The 24,345-nt window shown below is 44.3% G+C and overlaps 2 protein-coding genes across 2 annotated transcripts; both read right to left on the bottom strand.

Moving 5' to 3' along the window:
- Positions 1-390: 390 nt before the first annotated feature.
- Positions 391-765, bottom strand: LOC308139007 (histone H2A type 1-C; the record flags this gene model as incomplete). Its single annotated transcript, XM_080508310.1, has 1 exon — positions 391-765. The coding sequence occupies one exon, from the start codon at positions 763-765 to the stop codon at positions 391-393; it is 375 nt and encodes a 124-aa protein (XP_080364436.1).
- A 3,008-nt stretch (positions 766-3,773) lies between these two features.
- On the bottom strand, positions 3,774-24,124 carry LOC308139246 (alpha-1A adrenergic receptor-like). Its single transcript, XM_080508618.1, has 6 exons — positions 23,933-24,124; positions 14,079-14,779; positions 12,432-12,683; positions 10,210-10,603; positions 5,572-5,693; positions 3,774-5,022 (listed from the first exon to the last, which is right to left on the bottom strand). Exons 2-6 carry the CDS (start codon positions 14,376-14,378, stop codon positions 4,711-4,713), a joined length of 1,380 nt encoding a protein of 459 aa, XP_080364744.1. The 5' UTR covers positions 14,379-14,779; positions 23,933-24,124; the 3' UTR covers positions 3,774-4,710.
- Positions 24,125-24,345: the final 221 nt, after the last annotated feature.

The following is a 24,345-nucleotide window of genomic DNA, read 5'->3' on the forward strand; positions in this document are numbered from 1 at the left end:
TTATCTATTTTGGCATTCAAATTGTTTCTCATCAAGATTTCAGAACACAGTGGACAAAAATAGCAAACGTTTTTACAAATGTGAATTTTAAAGTCTTAATGCAGAAATCATGGTGACCATTACACTGAAGTACTCAGGTAGAAGTAAACCATGATGAATTCCTTCCTGATATCAGTAAGTTGTATAATGTCGCTTCAAAGAAAGAGACATTGTTACTTTAGATACATGTAATGTAACGTTTTAGCTGCAGGCTGCAGTGGAACGTGAAGTGTCAGTGTGAGCCTCGTGCTGGAAGCAGGTTGTGACGTCAAGGCGGCTGTTCGCCCTCCAGATCGGAGTTTGTGGCTCTGAAAAGAGCCGTTGTGTTCGCGGAGGCTTCCCCGGCAGCCTTCACTTCTTCTCGGCCTTCTTGGGCAGCAGCACCGCCTGGATGTTGGGCAGCACGCCGCCCTGAGCGATGGTGACTCGGCCCAGCAGCTTGTTGAGCTCCTCGTCGTTGCGCACCGCCAGCTGCAGGTGACGCGGGATGATGCGGGTCTTCTTGTTGTCGCGGGCGGCGTTACCGGCCAGCTCCAGGATCTCCGCGGTCAGATACTCCAGCACCGCCGCCAGGTACACCGGAGCCCCGGCGCCCACCCTCTGGGCGTAGTGGCCCTTCCTCAGCAGCCGGTGGACACGACCCACCGGGAACTGCAGCCCGGCCCGGGAGGAGCGGCTCTTCGCCTTGGCTCGGCTTTTTCCGCCTCCTTTTCCGCGTCCAGACATGTTGAATGTTTCTTCTTCTTCTTCGGGTTGATCGACAGAGAAATGTTCTTCGTTCTTCACCTCAACTCGGTTTCCTGTATTTATTCAGGGGTTTCTACTCGCTGATTGGCTGTATTGACCGTGAGTGTGATCGTCCAATCAGAGCTCGTCTCACTCTACCACTGACTTCAAGCGGAACTTAAACTTGAGTCACATGAAACACGGAAGATGGCGATTAACTTGCCACTTCACATTAATCTTCCTTCTTTAACAGAATAAAATATTGTAACATTTTAGTAGTAACAAGACAACGTGTCTTTTCTGTGGAAATGGCGTTTAATACATTTTATCAGCACCTTTCATGACTCACGTGTACATGATGCACATATTAAAACATTGTAATAACACAAACACTTTGATTGGCAGCAGGCCGGCATTGTTTAAGGCAAATAGGCTTGTTTTAAAAGATACATTTTAAGATCAGATTTAAAAGACTGCAGGGATTGAATGTGGCATATTGGATTTGTTTAACTGGCCAGTGAAGGGTTAAAATCACAGCGCGTATTAATGTGTTCCTGAAAAATACACGTTTTTAGTAAGTGAGTAAGTGAAAGGTGAAAATAGAAGCTTGACACCTGGAATTAAAGGTGTACAGGAGGATGTTCTTTTTCCGGGTGGATCATCAAGACTATTGGTCCTCCCAATTGTCAATCATTCTGGCGATATATTACGTAAGGCCGTCGTACGTGCTCGTCCCTAGGTAGGGACTATTAGTTTTCACTTTCTGCGCATGCGCGCTTTCAGGTGTATATGGTGAGCTACGCCTTCAGCTAGCTCACAGTTCTCACCGGGTACTTTGAAAATGGCAGAGGGTCGCAAGAGAAAAAGTGTCTTTGAAGTGTATGAGAAGAAGAGAAAGGCTTCGGAGAGAGAAACAAGACCAGAGTGTTTCTGGGAGATTGTTTCACACGATGGCGCTGAAAGCCCAGGTTGGGCTTCCCACTGATGCTTCAGTCGCCAAGTTTCTACTCCACAGGTAAAGTTTGGCTTCTATTTGGAGAAATCCATTTCAAATCACTTCCAGTAAAAGTTCTCTACGTCTATATTGTAACTTTCTAGGGTTGATTAGTTTATTTTGTAATTTGCATCGTCAGTAGTTATTACGGTGACCACAGGTCTGCTAACATTTCCTAATCTTTACCGCAGGCCTGTCAAGATTTTTAAATGTACCATCAGTCATTTTTGCGGTGAAACTTCTTGTACATAGAAATAGGTGAGATGAGATCTATCCGAGTGACAGTCTTTACCATTGCGTCCCCGCCCCTCCTCCCTCATGGCCTTTGCTGACAAACAAACAAACAGAGAGCGTAGCAGCGTGTAGAACACCCGCTCCTGCATTTACTAGATAATGCCGTTTAAAAGAGGGCGAATCACTTGCAAATCTTCTTGTAAAGTGAGCTTATGTGAGCGATGCCGACTTGTGACTCGTAAACAGAGCGTGCACGAGGAGAACTGGGCTCGTCACGTCTCTTGCACACGTTTTAGTAGGCGTTCCGTCTCGGGAGCAGGTAGAGCGTTGTGCATGTGCATTTTTTCAAAAGGTTCCTAAAATTTGGGAAAATCCTCCTGTACACCTTTAATATTATTAAAACTAAACTATCAGTCCTGATTTGGTTGCAGTGGGATTTCTGGTTCATGATAACAATATATACAAATTGGTAATAAACAACAACGAAGAATATAAGGATATTCTTGTTCCACGTTTACATTAAAAAAGAGAACCATTGATTTTGCAAAATAAACTTTATTGTTGGAGCAGTAATCACATTTTATCACTAGATGTCACTGCTTCCATCTATTTGAGGCTCCAAAGCTTCTAACCTTTGCATTCTGACTGGGAGAAAAAGTATTGCAACCATAAATTAAGCCAGAAAATGTGAGGAATTCACTGCAAAACACAAATCTGAATCACATTGAGAGGTAAAATATGCAACATTTTTATTCAACCAAACAGGTAATATCAACCTTCTCACAATGCAGCAATAGTTGTATGTCTACTGTTGTTTGTTTATTTTGAACATATTCTTTAAATGTAACCAGAAGACACGATTAAAAAACATACTTTTGTTATTCAGGTATTCTAATATGGTAAGTGTACTTATTTCCATCTCCTTAATTTCTATTTTTATGCTGCCAAGAAAATTGAACTGAACTGAAAAACTAGTTTTTGCATCGTTTCAATTGAAATCGCATCCACTTTGAGTTTTCATTTCAAGAGAATACCACATTCACTCAGCAATGTTCTGAAAAGAATTACATTTTTAGGAAAACAGCAGAAATGCGAAAAAAAAACAATGTTGACCATGTTCGACCAATAGTGAGTGCTGTTGATTATTTTTGCAATGGAACTACACACACAGTGCAGGCGATAACACTTGTAAACATTAACAATGGGAGTACATAGATATTTGTTTGGACATACGACCAAATTGAATTGCTATTACGGTGACTGTGAACTATAAAACTAGCAAGTTCCAGGAGAATATGGACTAGGAGTCATGACTCAATGGAGCAAACATTGTTCTTATTGTCCATCTATCAACACGCCTGCTGTTTGTATCAACCCAAACCACACGAGTAAGTGTTGTAAATTCAGTCCAGATTATTTAAACTTTGTAAATATCTCCTTCCTCAATAAAGGATCAATCCAAGATGGCCGCCACACTGACCCATCATGAAGAGTCTACTTTTTTATGTGAATATTTAGATTTCTACTTCAATGTGTTTATGTATAGAGTTGATTATCAGAAGCGTCGTTCAAGACGGGAGACACATGAAGGCTGTTTTATTGTGTTTAATCAATTAAAATTATTTTAATCACACTCCAAACACTGATGTCATGTGACTACGTGCCCTCAGCACAGAAATGTGCAGCACATGGTTAGCTTAGCACAAACACTGAAAACAAAGGGAAACTGTTGGCCTAGTTTAGCACGAACACTGAAAACAAAGGGAAACTGTTAGCTTAGCTTAGCACAAACACTGAAAACCAAGGGAAACTGTTAGCCTAGCTTAGCACACACACTGAAAACAAAGGGAAACTGTTAGCCTAGCTTAGCACACACACTGAAAACAAATGGAAAATGTTAGCCTAGCTTAGCACACACACTGAAAACAAAGGGAAACTGATAGGCGAGCTTAGCACAGAGACGGAAAACAAAAGGAGGTGATAGGGATTACAAAACAAGAGTCTGTGTTTTCCAAGTTTTTCACTTTAAAAAGTTGGCTGCAGACATTCACTATTTAAAGTCATCACTCTAGGAAACTGTCACAATAAGAGTGGTCTCAAGTTCAGTGAGTTCATATTTTCTCAATATGAGTCTTATTCTGGACATAACTTCACATTAAAAGTCTTTTTGTGACTCTTCACAAAAAACAATCATTACAGGCAAACTTTCACAATAAAAGCATTTCAGGATCATTATCGAGACACCACTGTTGAGTATTTTACAATAAAAATTCTGCTATAATCACTACCATCGGAAGTAATGCTTGTTGTCATCAAAACCTTTCACAACAAAAGTCTCATTTTAATGAATGAGGAATGACTTTCACAACAAAAGGCTTATAATAAGTCTGGTGCTCTTTCACAATAAGACTCGTGATGATTTTCACAATAAAAGCTTTATGATGATTACTTCTATAATAATAGTCAGACTATGACACTCAGGAGACATTCTGACATAATCAGACCGAGGTGAGACTTTCACAATAAAAGCTTGTCTCTCTGACGTGCTTCACTATAAACCACAAGTTTTATTTTGAAAACCACTGAAAGAGTTTGGTTTTAACAGGTTGGACCATTGCCACCTAAGTCCACTTGTGCGTGTTTTGAAGTCCACTTCCTGTTAGTGGCTGTGAGGGGAAGGTGTGGGCGTGGCTTATCACTCAGTACTTCCTGTTGGCTCAGCACGCCTCTCTTTCTCTGGTTATGCTCAGTCCATTCGAAGATGTCCCCCTTCCTGCCACCGGCCCCGCCTCCTGACGACCCCCCCTCCCCGCGGAGCCGGGCAGGGCTTTGCGGTTGGAGGAGGGCCACGGCGGAGGGCGGAGCCGGGGGGCTACGCAGCGCGGACTGGGGCTGACGGAGGACAGCGTTTGCTGGCTGCCGTTCAAGAAGGACGAGTTGTTGGAGCCCTGCTGGCTGCGGTAGTTGTAGTACGCCTGCCAGCCCTGACGCTTCTTCTTCCAGCGACAGCGAAGGATCCGGATGAACGCCTGAGGGCAGGAAGTGATGTCACAACAGGCAGGAAGAGGGCGGAGCATCAGCACCACACAAACTGCTTTCTTTCATTTCAACTCCTGAATATTTAGGAAATATTCACAAATTAAACTGAATCTGTATGGATGACAAGTAGTTTCAGTAGCAGTAGTAGTATCTTAAGTATCGGTAGTAGTATCAGTGGTATTATCAGCAATATTATCTGTAGAAGTAAAAGTAATATTAATAGTAGTAGTTGCGTCAATACTATTATTGGTAGTAGTATCAGTAATGTTATCGGTAGTATCAATAGTCACATCGGACCTGTTATCACTACTAGTAATTGTATTAGTTGTAGTAGCATTGATACTGTTATTGGTAGCAGTATCAGTACTATCAGTGTTAGTAGCATTGATACTCTTATCAATTGTGGTATCGATAGTGTGATCAGTAGTAGTATCGGTACTAGTATTGGTAATATCATTGGTAGTAGCATTGGTAGTAATAGTATCAGTGGTAGTAACAGCAGTAGCAGTATCGGAGGTAGTATTGGTAGGTGGGGTTACCTGTTTGAACTCGCGGCTGTAGCAGGGGTAGATGATGGGGTTGAGGCAGCTGTTGAAGTATCCCAACCAGAAAATGACTTTGAAGAAGGTGTCAGGAGCACGAAGGTTGCTGTTAAATGACCCTGGAAACAAACAAACATCATCGTCATCATCGTCATCGTCATCGTCGATGAGTCAGGGTTCTCTGAGTTCACACTGTTAACTTGACTTTCATAAAGCAGCTCCTTCTCTCTCGGGGCGTCGTTTATTTTCCCTTCACGTCTCTGCCGAGGTAAACACCGGGGAGGACGAGGAGGTCTGACCCGGAGGTGAGGCTGGGGGCGAGGGGGTGATGTCAGAGGATTTGGGAGGATCAGGTTCCTCAGATAAGGCAGACGGAGCAGCACGTGGATTATTTCTCCCTGAGCATGGACTTGTAAGGTATCCTGTGCCTGCGGCAGCTGTTTCTGACTTTATATGATAAATCTGAGAAACCTGTCGTGAATTAGAAAAAAAAAAAAAAAACCAAAAAAAACATGACACCTGCCCAGCGCCGTCTCCAAGTTTGGTCATGGTACCTTAGAGAGCAGGAGGGAGTTGTTTATCTCAGGGGTAAAAGACAGACATTCATCAAGTTTCTTTTTTTTTTTTTCTGTTCACATCTCACTCCTTCATCCCGCTCCTTGTCGAGGCGTTCAGGTACCACATGTTAAACCCAGCACTGGCCATGTGAATCAACGTTCCAACAGCATCCAACCAACCACATCACCTCAATGTAACACGTATCAAACAGTTGATCACACCAGGTGACCGTCTATAAATCCTTATTATAATAACTCTGGTTGTTATGGATCATGTGTGGAATGATCAACAGGATGGATTTAAAGCATGAACACTCGGAAGACGCCATGTTTGTTACACGATGAAACTCAAGCTGAATCACAGCCGACGATGTACGTCAGTCAACGTGATTGCGCAACAATAAAACACCGTAAACGTGCGCCATCCCCCCAAAAAAGCCACAACTTTACTCGACTGTCCTTTTCATTTACATCCCATATGCTTTCTGCAAAGCATCGATTTGGGTTTAGCACCAGTGTCGTGTACTGATCAGTGCATCGTTTCATTCTGCAGTTCTATTGGTCGGCTTGACGCAGACGTAGTGTGCGGCAGCGGTCAGACTGGGAGATGATCGCCGCACATTTCTGACACTGTCGGGATTTCATTTGAGGTTGTCTTTGGTGGCCGTGACAACGGCCGTCCTTGAGCCGGTCTCACGGTGCGACGCCGGACCACCGATTTAGAGCCAAAAGGAAAATCACAGTGTGAACCTGGTGGCTCCGAAAAGCTGACTCAGCCTTTATCTGCCCCGAGTCGATTCCTGCCTCTCCAGTTCCTGATCTGTAATGCAGCTCAGAAGATGAGGCCAATCGAGCATTAAATCCCAACAAGCGCTCTTTAAACACCGCGGGCGTGTCGGACTGTCTGATTTAAGAAGGACGCAGTGCAGATGATGACTCAGCAGGGGAAAAAAAACAAGTCAGCGTCGCTGAGCCGATCAGACTGAACCGGGACCAGAAGTCGCCTTCTGCTTTCTGTCAGGTGTTTTAATGTCTTCCGCTTATTTTATTTGTATGACGTGCAAATGACAGCGGGGCCGACGTCCTGAGATCACACACGTGTTTCTCGGAGGATTAAAGTGTGTGAAAGAACCGTGATCCTTCGTACAAAGCTCGGCCCTATAGACAGATCCCAGGATTGCCGCTCCCGTCTGACCTCCGGAGACGTTCACCGACCCTTTTTAGGAAGTCAAGGTCTCCGGCCGAGGCTCCGAACCAGCAAACCTTTTAAAGGAAACTTACTAGGAATCAAGTTTGTTCTGCTTGAAATAAACAAAAATAGAGTTTACAGGATTTTTCTCGTCTCTGAGTCCTTCCAGGTACATTTGATCTAGTTCTTGATCTACTGTTAATGTAATGGTTTTCAACATCTGCACCCTAAAATTAAAAACACGACTTTAACTCGCTCCAGCTTCTCTTTTAACAGACTACATTTTAAACTCGTACATTAACAGGGTAAAGTAATCTGTAATCTTTATAAGGACAATAACTCCTGTATGTTTAGTTCAGCTTTGAAGAAATGCTCCTCTGGTTCCTTTATTTTCTTGTTAATAATGTTCAAAATATGAACAACTTTCCACTGAGCTGCTTTGAGATCTAACTTTTAGTCAGAAGGAAACAAGCGCAGGGATTAAAAAAAAAACAAACAAACATCTGTTTGTTTATTTTGTGCGTTTTTGTTTCAGAAAAATCTTGCGTTAACACGGAAATCTTTTGAAAATGACGTTTGCGTGATGAAACAATGCAGGTTTCATGTTGGGCCACTAGTGGGTGCTGGTGTTTCTTTCTGTAATGACGTCACGGACAGAGAGAACAAAACACTACAATCATTAACAACAGGAGAACGCGGACATTCCAGTGGACAGACGACCAAGTTTGACTGTTATGACGGCGACTGTCAAAATAAAACTCCCAAGTCCCAGGAGTCTCTGGAGGCCACTACTGTTGTAATTGAGCATGTGCAGAACTATTTAGCATGCGTGTTAGCAGTGTTTCCTGCGTCTACATGAAGACAGAGCCCTTGCAGCTTATCCTGTTTCTATGGAAACGGAGTCCGAGTGTTTTCAAAAGCTTAAGTTTTCAGTGGCTCCCAGCATCATTGTCGCGTAAATGGGCGCCCAAACTATGAAAGTTTTCCATTTTCACTTGAACACCTTGTGGCCGCTGCTTATCTCAAGAAATAAACAGGATCAAAGACGACTTCCTAGAAAAAAACATGGCTCTCGTGTTTGAAGCACAAATGTTACAGCATCAAAATAGCCGAACAGATGAAAATAGTAATTCTTCAGGAATATCGGTTTTTTTTTGTGTGTGTGTGGTAGTGAACGCAGCAGTTCCAGTCTGGACTGACCCGAGCTTCATGGTTGACTGATTGGAGAGCGGTGAATTCTGGGAAATCTGCCGCTGTGCTTGTCCTTGAAGCGGCTCAAATCTCAGCTGTTTACGTCTCTTTGTGTCGTGTTATGGGAAACAAGCGGCTCGCTCCCAGAGAGCGGGGGCTGCTGATTGGCCGCCGACATCGGCCCCGGGCCGTCGCTGTTCGGGCCAAATATTTAAAATATGAAGAAATATGAAATATCAGTTTTCCATGTGCAGTTTGTGAAGGCTTTCTCACATCAGTCTCGCTTTTACAGCTCAGACAGGTCGGCCGGGACTCACAACCTGCGTCGCCGCAACCGACTTCTCGGGTTACCATGGCAACCAGCTCGAAACGCTGAAGTTATTATGCAACAATGAAACAACTGTGAAAATATGAGTAAAGTGTCTAACATATGAAGAAATGAAAATCATGTTGGCATTAGCCCACCTTGTTTTACACTGTTTGTGTTACTGACACAGCTGCATGCCTGCTTCACACACTGTCGTACAATTTACTAACAACACTGAAACTTGTTCCAAGCAAACAAGCGCAATTTAAACAAAAAACCCCACTCTGCTCAAAATCTCTGCTATGTTTTAAGAAAGCTGACGTAGCATGGCCAGCAGGTTTAGCGGAGCAGTGGTAGATTTAACAGAGCTCTAGCCTCAAAAGCAGGCTTAGCACAACAGAAGTTGGTTTAGCAGAGCAGTAACAAGAGGTTTGGCAGAGCAGTTACCAGGAAGTTTGGCAGAGCAGTAACAGGAGCTTCAGCAGAGCAGTGCCATGAAGTTTAGCAGAGCAGTAGTTGGTGATTTTGCAGAGCAGTAGCAGGAAGTTTAGCAGAGCAGTAGCAGGAGGTTTAGGAGAGCAGTGCCATGAAGTTTAGTAGAGCAGTAGTAAGTGATTTTGCAGAGCAGTAGCAGGAGGTTTAGCAGAGCAATAGCTGGAGGTTTAGCAGAGCAGTAGCGGGAGATTTAGCAGAGCAGTAGCAGGAGGTTGAGCAGAGCAGTAAAATTAGGTTTCGGAGAGCAGTGCCATGAAGTTTAGCAGAGCAATAGCTGGAGGTTTAGCAGAGCAGTAGCGGGAGATTTAGCAGAGCAGGAGCAGGAGGTTTAGCAGAGCAGTAAAAATAGGTTTAGGAGAGCAGTGCCATGAAGTTCAGCAGAGCAATAGCTGGAGGTTTAGCAGAGCAGTAGTAGGAGATTTGGGAGAGCAGTAGTAGGAGATTTAGCAGAGCAGTAGCAGGAGGTTTAGCAGAGCAGCAGAAAGCTTAGCAGAGCAGTAGTAGGAGATTTGGGAGAGCAGTAGTAGGAGGTTTAGCAGAGCAGTAGGAAGCTTAGCAGAGCAGTAGTAGGAGATTTAGCAGAGCAGTAGCAGGAGGTTTAGCAGAGCAGTAGGAGGCTTAGCAGAGCAGTAAAAGGAGATTTGGGAGAGCAGTGGTAGGAGGTTTAGCTGAGCAGTAGTAGGAGATTTAGCAGAGCAGTAGTAGGAGGTTTAGCAAAGTAGTAGCAGGCGGTTTAGCAGAGCAGGAGCAGGATGTCTGGCAGCTATTTTTAGCTGAGCAACAGAAGCACGTTGAGTAGAATTGAAGCAGCAGGCTCGGGGGAGTGGCGACGGCAGGTTTAGCGGAGCGTTAGCAGCAGCGGCGGGTCCAGATGTGCGGCGGCAGTGTGGACGTACCGATGGGCAGAGCCAAGAAGAAGGGCAGCCAGCAGAGGATGAACATGCCCACCACCACGCCCAGCGTCTTGGCCGCCTTCTTCTCACGGGAGAACTTCAGCAGCTTGACGGTGAGCGAGCTGCGCGCGGCCGAGGCCCCGCCCCCGCCGGACTTGGAGGCGGGACACATGTCCTGGATCTGCTGGTTCCTGCAGTGGATCCTCAGCGTGAGCTCATTGGAGTCCTGCTGGCGCTCCTTCATCACGCCGGCCTCCAGGTTCTTGGTGGTGCGCTTGGCCACGACGTAGACGCGGCAGTACATGGCCAGGATGACGGCCAGCGGGATGTAGAAGGAGCCCAGCGAGGAGAAGAGGGCGTAGAACGGCTCCTGGGTGATCAGACACACAGAGTCGTCCTGCAGGAGAGGCGAGACGTGGAGCCAGCGAGATCAGAGCCCTGGAAACCTTTCAACACACTTTCCACTAAATGTATTGAATTAAATATATTTAAAACTGTGGCCAGAACTGCTCGGAGGCCTTAAACCAGCCAGTCATTTTAACCATCTCAGCGAGTTCAGCACCGAGTCTTTTCACCGTGGCCTTTTGTAGTAACGTCATCTTTTACTGGCCATTCTTTTACTTTGGCCTCCAATTTATCAACATATTTTTGTGACTGATTTTTATTATTTTCACAGAGTTTTGTGAAAGCAACAAGGAGCCACTGCAGAGGGGCTGCGCACATACAGCTTTAAACTTAAAAGCGTAGTTCCAGACTTGGAGTCCACATTTCTCCTGCCATATTCTGACGCCGAGGACGTTTTTAACAAAGCAGAAGTGCAACAAACGCAACTTCACAGGAGAGTCTTGCAGCGACAGCCAATCTCAACAGACGTCACAACTCCTCAACAGTAAAATGGAGGGAAAGGAAGAGTATTTATCACATGGAGACATACAACCGCTAAAATAAATAAAAGTGGCGCACGTGTGCATTTTGATCATAAGGAGAACCCATTCACTTTTGGCGGTGATCCAGATCAAAAATCATTTTGACATGTTTTCATTTCACCATATTGCTACATGCTTTCGCCTGTCATGTTAACTGACAGGTGCATTGTGGGAAATGGAGTCGTAGCATGTTTTGCTTTTGGGAAGTGTAGTTTGTTGTTGTCCGGTTGCACTGCTCTAGTGCAGGTGTGTGTGTGTGTGTGTGTGTGTGTGTGTGTGTGTGTGTGTGTGTGTGTGTGTGTGTGTGTGTGTGTGTGTGTGTGTGTGTGTGTGTGTGTGTGTGTGTGTGTGTGTGTGTGTGTGTGTGTGAAATGAGCGGTGTTAGTCCAATGTGTGCTAAAAGAGGAATAAACAGCCACTATTATGCAACAACCAGCATCTTCACTTCTCCCTCCATCCAACGCCACAACAGAATCAGACCGGCGGCTTTTGTGCCACAAGTTAAGTGAGTAAAACGCAATAATATGTGACAGTATTGTCTTATCTTGTGTACCTTCGAATTGTGAAATCATTGGCTTACCAAACTAAATAATAAATGAATAAAGGCTTTTGATCTGGATGTGGAATGTGTGTAATTTCCTCGTGTCCATGTCTACCCTTGGCGGAGCTCAGAAATGTGTAATTGCTGTTGTGAATGAATGCAACCTTAAAAAAAAAAGGAGAAAAAGACTTTGTGTTAAAAATGATGGAAGAAATGCACATTTGAAGAGGTGAAAATCAATTGCACAAAGCAAGTGAGAAATGTAGAAGTTAAAAAAAAAAAAAAGTCCATTAACAAAATATTACAATGAAGTGCAATAAATAGACATGAATTTAAACCTCACACAAAATGTGGGTAAAATGAACATGGTATGTGCCTAAAAGAGGCACATACCGTGCAAAAATGTACTTATATTAACACACAATGTTATCGTCAGAGAAAATGTACAAAAAGTGTGAAAAATGTGCGACAACAAGGATTCTAATTGTTTTTAGCATCATCATCATCATTACACTTCCTGTATCATCTTCTTCTCTGGATAAACAAGGTTACTGAAATGACTCACTGCGCCCCCTCTGGTACAGAGTGGCACTGAGGCTTTGTTAGCAAACCTGAGTAAATATTCTGTCATCGTAAAGAAGATGATGTGAAAGTGAACATTTGTTGGATATTTGAAGGTATTTTGGGGATTTCTTAAACTCCGTATTTCACATATTAATTGGCAGTGTTCGACGTGTTGCTGGGCGTTTTCCCCACACCTGTGACGGAGGCTGCTTCCAGCCCAGCAGCGGGCCGATGGAGATGACGATGGCGAGGATCCAGACGCCCAGCATGGCGAGCAGCGCCCGCTTCTCGGTCACAATCATGGGGTACTGCAGCGGGTAGCGCACGCCGATGTAGCGGTCGATGGAGATGACGCACAGAGACATGATGGACGCCGTGCAGCACAGGACGTCCACCGCCGCCCAGATGTCGCAGAAGATGCGTCCGAACACCCAGCGGTCCAAAACCTGAGGGCGGGGAAAACATTTTCAGCGGTTCAGAGCTCAACCTCACCTGTTAGAACGCCGTCGTGCTGAGAGACGCACCAGCTTTAGGCGGTCAAATTAACACGACACAACATAACACATGTCGTATGTAAATTGGACACCAACAAGGGTTTAGCCTGAAAAACACTACAATTAAATAAAAAATCACAAATACACATAACTATCTCCATAGTTCTTTTCAATATGGAGATCTGTGCTCACTTTGGACTGCTTTGAAAATAGTGTAGTGTATATTGGTTTTGGGCAAACTTAGACTAGACTTGGACAAGTTTTTAACAGGTTGAACAAGTCTTGGATTAGTATTATATATATGGGTTTCAGACGAGTTTTGAACTACTTTTCGATTGACTTCAAACTGGTTTTGAGCAGCTTCAGTGCAGTTTAAGACTAATTCTTGGACTAGTCTGAGATGGTAGAAAGATTCTGGGCTGATTCGGGACAGGGTTTAGATTAGGTTTACACTTAGACTAGTTTTAGACACGTTTTGGACTAGTTTTATATGGGTTTCAAGCGCAGTTTCTTACGAGCTTCATGCAGGTTTAAGACTAGTTTAGGACAGATTCTTAACTAGTTTAGATGTGTTTACATCTTTGTAGGGTTTTGGACAAGTTTCGGTTTTGCATTTTGTCTTAGATTTAGACTTTAGGTTTTGGATCAATACTACTTTTGAAATAATACTAAAATAAACATAGGTTTTGGGGATAAAAAGGTAAGTCCAAACCAAACTCAGACTGCTAGCATCAACAGTGAGCTTAATTAAAGCTTAATAGACAGTGAGAGGCTGTTTGTGTCTGTTCTGTTTTCATAGGTTTTTTTTTAAATGACTCCCTTTATTATATTTTCCTCTGAAGCTGATTACAGGAGCTCCAGTAGCAGAAACACACTGAGGTAAATGTTAGAATATTTGAAGGTTTCAGCTGAAATGAAAAGTTGTGTTGAATGTTACATGTCGAATGTAAAATGTAATCAGTTTTTTTTACATAATTTTGTGTCACAGCTGAAGTATTCTGGATGTTTGGTTTGGTTGAGTTAATAGTGATCAGCTCACTTTGGCCTTTTATCTGCTTTTAACATATATTTTAACATATATTTATATATATATTTTATAATTAAAAAGTCTTTTTTTGGTCACATTTTGTCCATTTCTTCGTCATTGTCTGGGACGTTATAATGGTCCTTGTCCACTCTTTGAGGAGCAAACAGAAGCATCGATGCTCCCATCGTATTTGGCTCTTTTATCACTTAAACACTTTTGAAAATCTCTGCGAGGTTTTTTTAAATCTGATAACAATAATTATGAAAAGTGCCATTTATTGTCAAACTGTTTGAAAACAGCAATAAAAGAGGGGCACCGACCTCCAGCGTGGCGGACACCGGCAGCACGGTGGTGCCCAGCAGCAGGTCGGCGATGGCCAGGTTGATGATGAAGTAGTTGGTCGGGATGCGCAGGTGTCGATTGCAAACCACCGACAGGATGACCAGGATGTTCCCCACGATGGCGAACATGATGAAGAAGGCGAGCACCATGCCCACCGGCACCGCCCGGCTCAGCTCCAGCGGGGCGGGGCGGTGCGGGGAGCCTCCGTCGCTCCGGTTGGAGGAGTTGGAGGAGTCGGCGTCGAGGTCCGCGGAGGAGCCGTTAGTCCACAGACTCATGGTGAGGCGGAGCACAAATATCCACACGGGCCGGTTTTGTTCACTGTATCCTTTATCATTAATAGTATTATTGTTATTATTATTAATGTTATTATTATTTTGTTTCTTAAAATATTAATACAGATGAACTTCCAGCGGAAACTTCTCGATGCTCAGAGTTCGGCTATTTTCGGGAGAAGTCGGATCCCGCTCGGGGAGCGCGTGCCGCGTGGCGGCGGCGGTGGCAGGTGGAAGCTCCGACTCGGGTTCGGCTCCGCTCGGGTGTTTCCGTGGGTTCGGCTCCGGCTCCGACTCCGGTTCGGATGAGAAGGGCTGTCTGGCGGCCCTCCTGCCGGCCTGCGCGGCTCCTCCTCGGGGTGTAATATGCGGTGATTGAGGCGCGGGTCACGGCTCTCTGTGTCCTTTTATGGTCCAAGTGTTTAATGTGGGAAAGTTCCGAGTGGAGAGGAGAAAAAAAGAGAAAGACATGAAGACACAAACTGCGGCATCTTCTCTCTCTCTCTCTCTCTCTCTCTCTCTCTCTCTCTCTCTCTCTCTCTCTCTCGCTCGCTCGCTCTCTCTCTCTTATCCATCATTTGCTTGTCCCCTCTCTTCGTCTTTCTCTTTCATTCCTCCCTCCTATTTATTACTCTTCTTTCTCTTTCCATCAATTTTCTGCCTGACTCGTTTTCCTTTTCTCTCTCCCTCTCTCTTTCTTCACCCCCTCTCTCCCTTCCTTGCTGTCTCTCTCCCTTCCTCTCCTTTCCTCTCCCCCTTTCTTTCTCTATCTCCTTCCTTCTTTTGCTTTATGTCTCTCTCTCCTCTCCTCTGCCTTTCTCTCACCTCCCTCGTTCTCTCACCTCCCTCATTCTCTCCCTCTTTCTGCTTCCCCCCCCCCCCTTCCTTCTCTCCCCCCAGGTTGGTGTTAAAGAACCCTCCAGAGTGTAAAAAAAAAAAAAGGACGTTTGCAGTGTTTCCACTCGCTTATGGCTCCAAACAGGTGAATTTATTTCAGCCATTAACTTGATGGATGCAGCTTCCTGAACCTTCTTCTCTTCTCACGTCTTATCAGCTCACAGTTATTACAGACTTGGCCGCCTCCTTTCTCACTTTATCACCCTGAAAGAATCCGTCACGTCACATCCTGCTCAAATCCTGCTACATTTGCATTTTTTCTTACCTTATTAATGCTTCTGCAATATGACTTAAAAATTCCCAGTTAGTTTTCAGCCCCGTCATACACGACTATGTGTTCAAGAGAAAACGCCAAACTCGTGTTGGGTTTTGGGGATTTGTTTACAAGGCCGCTTGCAGCTTTCTGTTACATTTACCCAAGTTCTTATCTACACACAGCTGTGATCTTTGAATGTTTCTTTGAGTAAAAACCTTCGACAATTTGAAGTTTCCACTGAAGCAAGAGGAAAACAGTCACAGGATTTCAAGTCAAACATAAATCATTTTCCATCCATCTTCTTCCACCCCTCTGCATTGCTGCTGTCATAACCACTTTGACCACTAGGGGGCATCAATGCTAAGCCCTACTGGCATGGGGTTTTATTTGGTCAGACGGTCCAATAATAATAATATTTTCATATCTATTCTCTCAGCTAAAATGTTGATTTTGACTGAAATGTGTCTAATTTCATACGTCAATGTTTTCCTTTGAATGTTTTGTTTTTGCATCTGAGACATAAATGTCCACATCATCATCAACATTTGAGTTTTCCCCCCACTTTTCTGTGTAACTCGAATGATGTTTCCGAGGAAAACCTTTCCACATGTTAAAGGTATAGTAGAGGATTTTCTTCTTCCGGGTGGATCATCAAAATAACTGGTCCTCCCAATTGTCAATCATTCTGGTGATATATGACGTAAGCCCGTCATACGTGCTCGTCCCTGCGCGCAGCTCACTCCACACGGTTCTCATCATGCCGGTGGCCGACCCGACGCATTATTCTCGGACATTTTTACACAGTTTCACCCCCTCTGGTGCAAATCTTCTTGTAAAGTGAGCTTATGTGAGCGATGCCGACTTGTGACTTGTAAACAGAGCGTGCACGAGGAGAACTGGGCTCGTGCACGTCTCTCGCACGCGTTTTAGTAGGCGTTCCGTCTCGGGAGCAGGTACAGCGTTGCGCATGCGCATTTTTTTCAAACGGTGGAGAGGGCGGTTCTTTCCTAAAATTCCTGAAAATCCTCCTGTATACCTTTAATCTCCTGCCTCCCTACATTGCTGCTACAATACACCCTATGACCACCAGGGGGCATCAACAGCGTGACCTGCTGACTGTTGTAGGTGTTACTCACCTCCATGAGCACATAATCTTTACATGGGAACTTTTTTGTTTTGACTCAAAAGTTCATTTTAAATCACTTTGATTGACTTTGACATTTCTGTCATTTTTATGACAGACTTTGAAATATGAAGATATCAATCATCCGTGAGCATAAAGAATTCTATTTAACCTGCTATATTTCTGGAACATGGTTTTCATTAACACGCAGCAACGAGCTGTTCATTCCATCTTGACACTGCTGCTGTTATATCCTCCACGACCACTAGAGGGTGTCATTAGTCCGACCCTTTTACGTGTTCTTGCAAGTAATCTCTTGAATATGTTGATTTAGACTTAAACTGATAAGTCTAACATATATATGAAGATCATTTATTTACGTCACGTTCCTGCAACGATCTATGTCTTGTCCGTTCTAACAATCAATCATGAATATGTTTCCGTTAAGACGTGTGGTCTTCCATGCTGCTCTTGTTTTATTATACAGCATCACAATGGTTCCTATCACAGTGTGTTTAGTCAAAGAACATTAAGATATCATCACGTCTGGAATCATTTGTCAGGACAGGGTTAGTGAGGGCATATTAATCTGTCCTGGAGGGGGGGGGGGGGTGGGGGGGTGGGGTGAAAGCAGTGGTGATCTTCATCGTGGCTGATTGTTCCCCGTGTAAAACCTGATCGCATGTCGAGCTGGAGAAACACGCTTCACTACAGGCCGTGACTGTCGAAGGCTGAAGGAGATTATTTAGTAAGGAGTTATTATTTGTAAGAATGACTTTTGACTTCGGTTGTTGGCTGCAACAACAATGACAAAAACAGTTTTTGAACTCTTTTAAAATGGAACTGGACCCTTTGATCGTCACCGCAACTCCTGATCATCTTACGGAAAGTGAAACGAGCACTGCCACTGTGTGGAAACAAGATGCTCCTGCCTGGTTGGACCAACGTTATGGAAAAGTATGACACTGAAACGCAGATTGAAAAAAAAAAAAAAATGCCAAACGTGTGTGCAGTTTGGACAGCGTGGGGGGGGGGGGGGGCATTGGGATTTTCAGGATTGGACTCTTCAAAAGGCACGTGAGCCGTTTACATGTTCCTGAAAAATATTATAATATAATATATCTTGATTTATACAACTGTGTGTTTTAATAAGACTCAGATTATTTAAGAAACTGTTTAGAAGTGAAGCTGAATCATTAGAACATGAAGAACCGAATAAAAACCAGCAACACAGAATTTGTTCCAGCCAGTTTGAGTTTGAGCAACAGGTTGGAGGATTAATGTGTGAGTGTGCAACTGGAAGCAGTTTTCATTCTTTCCCTACCAAGGTCGACCAGTTTCAGGTGATATAAGCGACCTGGCGTGTGTGTGTGTGTGTGTGTGTGTCTATTTCCAGAGGGGTCTGAAATGTGCGCCATGCCGTCGGCAGCACAACAACAATAACCCCCCGCCGAGGCGTGGCAGCGTGGACGGAGCAGCAGCCAATCAGGGCGCAGAGCCTTCTCCTGTGTGATAAATCAACCCCGGGCCTCGTCCCGCTCTGTACTAGCCGATATCGCACAAATCAAACAGCGGCCAGAGCAGTCAGTGCAGAGAAACGACTCCAGAAAACCGTCAAAAGTGGCGAAGAAATGTGGTTGAAGGCATGAAAGTGTCGACTCCTGTAACACGACATCATGTCAACTCACAGGGACAGACCTGGGATGTAACTGGAACATTTGGAAGCAACATATGTGAAGCCCCAGTAAAATAAAAGAAAATAAAGAAACTCCATTTCACCATTTTGACCCTTCTATTCTACCATATCGACAATAAAGTCCCTCCTTTGCTCCGGCCTGCAGATCGTGCAGCTTGGATGAGTGTCTCACACGTGTTTAGTGCGACTGGCAGCCAGTTTATCCGTCTTAACGGCAAGAAGACGTGAGATTAAAGAGGAAACAGAGAGAAAGAAACAAGACGAGCTCAAACAAGGGAAAAGTTCAGATGAGAAGGGAAAAGATGAAACGAGGTCAAACCAGCTTAAATAACCAGACCAATAAAACAACACACACACACACACACACACATCCATTTCAGTGATTTAAACAGTCAAAAATCACATTAATATGTCCCTTAATGTGTGACTGGTTTCACGCCATTTCTTTGGAGCTGGGTTTACATTACATTACATTATTCTAAATAGTTGCTCACATCTTTTCTGTTTTCTGGTTGTATTGTATTGATATTTGGTTTAAACTCCTCTCTGATGACCTTTCGACTGGTTTCTGGGAGGTTGTTCTGGTCTTGACGGCAGCTTGCTGGTGTGACGGCCTGGGATTACAGTAACCTCGAACTAGTTACTGGCTCTGGACCGGTTCTGGACTTCTCAGTTCAGAATTGTGCTTGAAACTTTCATTAGTGTTGTCATTTATCGTAGTTTCAACAGATTCCTGAGGAGTTTCAGGTGAGAACTGCTGCTCTCTACCGTTGATGGTTTGTGTCGGTTCTTTGTGTTTTTTGTGTTGTTGGCTGATTTCTCGTTGGTTTCAGATCAGATTTAATGCATTTTGTTTCCATTAGTCGCTAACTATTTTCTGATCCAGGTCTGTGTGGAGTTTCTGGTGTTTTCTTATCTTTAAGCTGGATTTTGCCGACTGAGCTCACACTGCTCTTTATTCTGCTCTAATTCCAGACCCGTTCCTGTTTTGGACTGGGTTTGCCTGATATCAAACTGGTTTTAGGTCAGATTAGTGTGGATTCTGAATGTTGTTTTTTAAAGGGGTCATATCATGCAGCTTTTCAACTCTTTCACATGGTCTCGTTGCTCGAAAAACTTTGTATTCATAGTTTATTGCCCCAAATCCAGTTTGTCATTGATTTCCTTCCATTAGAATATTGGATCCTAGGAGCTGCATTCAGAATCTGCTGTGTCTGTGTGAGCTGGACTGGCTCCGCCCACACACGCCCATCTATGGGAAGAGGAGGAAGTACTTCCTCTCGTGGTGCCATGTGCCAGAGCAGAGCTGCCTGATTGTGGGAGGAGTCAAAGGGGGAGGAGCCTACCTTGATTGGGATTGGCTGAATGACACTATATAGGGTTTGATTTCTGATTGGCTGGTTGGAGCAACACACTTTTTAAAACCTGGAACCAGCCAGGAAGAGAGAGGACACACTTCCAGGTATGGAACCTACGTAATATGACCCCTTTAAGCTCATGTGAGATTTATAAAGAGTTCTAGATTCATTTGCACTGTATCTTTAATTACTTTTCGACTGGTTTTCCATCATTCTTTGTGCAAGTTGGAAGATTTCTGACTGCTTTCAGGTCCGATTTTTAGACTTCTTCTTCCTGTTTCGTGTCTTAAGACTGTTTGCTAACAACACTTAATTTGGTTTGAACCATTGTGGACGAGTGTTGGATCCCATTTTCTGACTGATTTGTCAGTTTGTTTGCCAAACATCTGACTCACTCCTGCTTGTTCGGTCTTGTTGATGGAATGGATTTCCATTCTTGCCAAATTAGTTTTCCACTGGCTGCTTCTGGACTGTTTCAAACTGGTTTCTGAGATCAGTTTCTGTTGGTTTCTAACTAGTTTCCGACTGATTTCTGATTAGTTTTATATTGGTATTTTCAAATAGATGTATAACCTTCTCTGATTGGTTGGTGTGTGTCTTGTTGTTGGATGATTTCAGGTCAGATTATAGTTTATTTGAGGGCCTTTTTTTTGCTTTCTGGAGTCTATATTCTTCTCTAACTTGTTTTTGACTCGTTGTGGACTGGTTTCTACTGTTTCCTGGGTTTTTGATTGATCTCCTGATACAGACTATTTTCTGTTATTCTCTTATTTATGTCTCTTTTTTCTTTCAAAGTCCCCAAATTAAACATAATCACCGATATATCAAACCTGGCCTTCGTGGGAAAATACGCAGAAGGCACCCATTTACTGTGAAAGTTCAAAAACTGAAACGGTTTTGAGGGAGAATCTTGTAAGAGCGCCGGGAGCTATGACAGAAATAACAGGCTGAATCCTGGCCGATAGTTTCTGGGTAAAGAAATGGGGATATATATATTTAACAGGGGCTGAGCAACAAATCTGCGCCGCGGGGCCCCTCAGGAGGTTAATCCGGAGCTCTGTATCAGAGTCCGGCGGCGGAGCGTAAGACGGTGACCTCGGGGGGTCATGGGAAGAGGCTGGATGCACGCCATGGCGAGTTTTCCAGCTTTGGATTAACGGGGACGACTCAGACGCGGAGCTGCAGCGGCGCCGCACGCTGGTCTCTCTCTGCAGTCGGCCTGCAGCTGAGCGATGGCCGGCGTCACCGCCTTCATTAACCGGCCGACGGAGCGTTGGCTGCTCTTCAGACGAGCCCTGCGGGGAGCGCGGCGCCGAGGACACTGCCAAACACACTCGCTCACACTGCGACAGTCCTCTGAGACGACCGCTGTGCTCACGGGAGCGAGGAACTCTGGGGAAGCTGATGTCAGCAACCTGAGCCCAAATCATTATCCACCGGGCACCCAGCAGGGCCACAACACACACACACACACACACACACACACACACACACACACACACACACACACACACACACACACACACACACACACACACACACACACACACACACACACACTGCAGTGAGCCTGAGCTCTCATCAGATCCACGGACAGAGGAACTCATGAGAAACCAGCCGGTCACACTGTAAAATTAAAAAGCAGCCAGAAACGTGGCAGGAAGCCGTTAGAGAGCATCAGGAGTCCACCAGGCGAAAGAACTCACATAAAACTAGGAGATTTACCTTTAGTGAAACCTTTTATTTATGAAAAGCTTTTGTTGAATGAATGGTCGACTTCATCTTATCAAAGTGCATATCTCTCTCATATCAAGAAATTAAACTTAAAATATATATGTTTTTGTCTTTGTTTTTCTCTGAAGCAAAATAAACATGTACCGTATTTTCCAGACTATAAGTTGCACTTGTTTTTCATAGTTTGTCTGGTCCTGCGGCTTATAGTCGGGGGCGACTTATATATCGACATATCGAACACGTATAAGACAGTCGTCCTGTTCGGTCCGGGACGCACAGCGCCTTAACGTCTTTTCCACCGAGACGATCGAGTATGAAACCAACTTCACCAGTCAACCTTTAGCGTAGCCTCGACCAGGTGGTTAGCTTAGCAACCTGACGGTTGACAGTGTTGAGAGAAAGGGAAGAAAAGTGTGAATATAGTGAAAACTGGTCAGGCGGAATCACTGCCGGCTTGTTGTGGAGATGCACCTAACTTACCTTACTCTGAAAACCAAAAGACGGAATTTCTGTTCTTGATCGAGGTTACTGGGAAATAAATGAACTTTTAGTCCAGTACGACTCTCATAGGACCACTTTTTTCAGTTACTAGTAATCCAACACAGTACTATTTCCAAACCAGTAATCAGATTGAAGTTACTAAGGCGAGTAGAGGCAAGGCGAGTAAGGCCGAGTAGGGGCTAGTGGAAAAGTGCCTTTATAGGCCACTGAGCTCTGAATCTGTCCCGTCCAGTCCTGAATCACCGCAAACAGACAGGATCAAGACATTTGAGCCCGACGACTCTGGACAAGTCCTGAAATATCAAAATGTTTTGTTATGTCCAGCATCGCTCTGGACCATTACATTTGATCTGCTGACCTCCAGCGATGCCGGTAACACATTCATTAGTGACGCCTTACTCTCATATGTTACACTCAAAACTTGAGATGGAAATTCTAGTTATTTGATGCTGGAGAAGCTTGAAATCGATCCGCCACTGAATGACAATATAGCCTCATATTCCAACAATCTATTAAGCCTCTTCCATTTCAATTCACCAACAATCTAGTATTTTTCTGCATTCCCAGCCACATAATCACATCTGCTGCACATCCTACAAATGCTCCTTCCTGACACATATGGCAACATTTCATCAACAAATAATCTAAATTTCCAGTGGCGTCCACAAGCATGATCACGACTGGGAAACATAAATTCCCTTTCATATGTGGCATTAATATTCTTTGTATTTTCCATACGTCGTGAATATGGGCGCTCAGTAGAACTAGATCTAGAACTCTATCGTCACTACTATAAAGACCGTTGCTCGGTTTTCCTCCTGCTTGTGGAGGAGATCATGCTACTGTCGGAACTGCGGTATTGTTTTAAACACACATCCCGCGCCAGCAGGTCCACACAGACGACGGCGGCGAGGTTTTTCTCACAGTTTGGCGCCTGAAGCTAAATAAAGTGGCCTCATTGTGCGGCGGCTGCAGGGATAATGGGCGCTGAGTGACGGGCGGTTCCTGCAGGACTCGCTCCGATTGTGGAACCCAACACGAAGCCGACGGCAGCTCCAGTCAAACGCACAATGCAAGCCCTGCGTCCACATGGTCAAATGTTCAGTCCAGTGTTCCTGTTGTGATCTTTCAAGAAGAAGAAATGAAGTCTGTGATACATCCCATAAAACATTTCTCAAACTGGACGGGGAAAAAAAGAGCAAATTGTAGATATTTCTAGGTTTTTTTTAGAAGATTGTTTGCATAACCAGGATTTTTGGAAGTGCTTCCCGGCAATGGTGGTTTGCCATTTATTAATAATAATTTTACGTCAATTCCACGATTCGGCATTTGGATTTTAATCTACAGGTGAGTAGGTTTTTGGATGTTCCTGATGAAACCAGAGACACACCGTCAAAAAATATCCAAGGTTTGCCTTAAAAGGCAAAGGCAGAATACTTATAAACAAGCTAAAGGCTAAATGAACTTAATGGAACTCCTTTCGTAATTGTTTGCATCTGATTTTGTATTCATCTGTTTGCTTTTCTGCATTGTCGGGTTGTTTTTTGTTTTGTTTTTTTTGTCCTATTTAGTCTTTGACACCATAAAGGCTCCAGGGACTTCCCTTACACTGAAAAAGGCTCATTGTTGGAGCAACTTCATTGAATGGCTGCAAGTTAAATTAACTGTCCCCAAAGCACTTTACATTGTTTGTCACATTCACGATGCATTCACATTCACACGATGCCCAGCCCATCGGGTTCAGTGCCTTGCTCAGGGACCCTCCAATTGTATGGGTTTTGAACCTGCAACATGTCGATTGAGAAACAACCTGCTCTGCCAACTGATCCAGAGCAACTTGTTTTCACTCATGTCGTTCTGTTGTCCCATTTTCCATCACTTTGTTCTTTTCTTGACATTTTGCATCTAATTTTGGTCGCTTCATGCGTGCGTGCGTGTGTGTGTGTGTGTGCGTGTGTGTGTGTGTGTGTGTCCAGGTTCATGTCAGTCTACCTCACACGGTAGCGGCGGCCGTCCTCCCTGGGGTCACCATGAGCCACGTACATTCCTGCTTTATGAGCGTCGGAGCTTCGCTGTGCCGGAGAACAAGTCTCCCACTAACCGACGGACGAATGCCGAGGTGTTAACGCAGTATTCCCACGTGTTGCTTTTTTTCTTTTTGTCTGCAGGTCCAGCTGGCCGTTTTTCACAGTGGGATCCCTGATTATCGGTCGCTTGAAGGCGGCAGAGCCAAAGTAGTTTGAGGTGATTTACACAAACAGTCCGCTGGAAAATAGACGCCGTTATAAAGTTCTCAAATGTCTCAGCAAGGATTAAAAATAGTCCACGAGATCGTAGACCTTCAGTGTGTGTGTGTGTGTGCGTGTGAGCGTGCATGTGTGTGTGTGTGTGTGTGTGTTTAAGAG

Source organism: Blennius ocellaris (assembly GCF_963422515.1).
Source record: "Blennius ocellaris genome assembly, chromosome: 14".
Taxonomy (NCBI): domain Eukaryota; kingdom Metazoa; phylum Chordata; class Actinopteri; order Blenniiformes; family Blenniidae; genus Blennius; species Blennius ocellaris.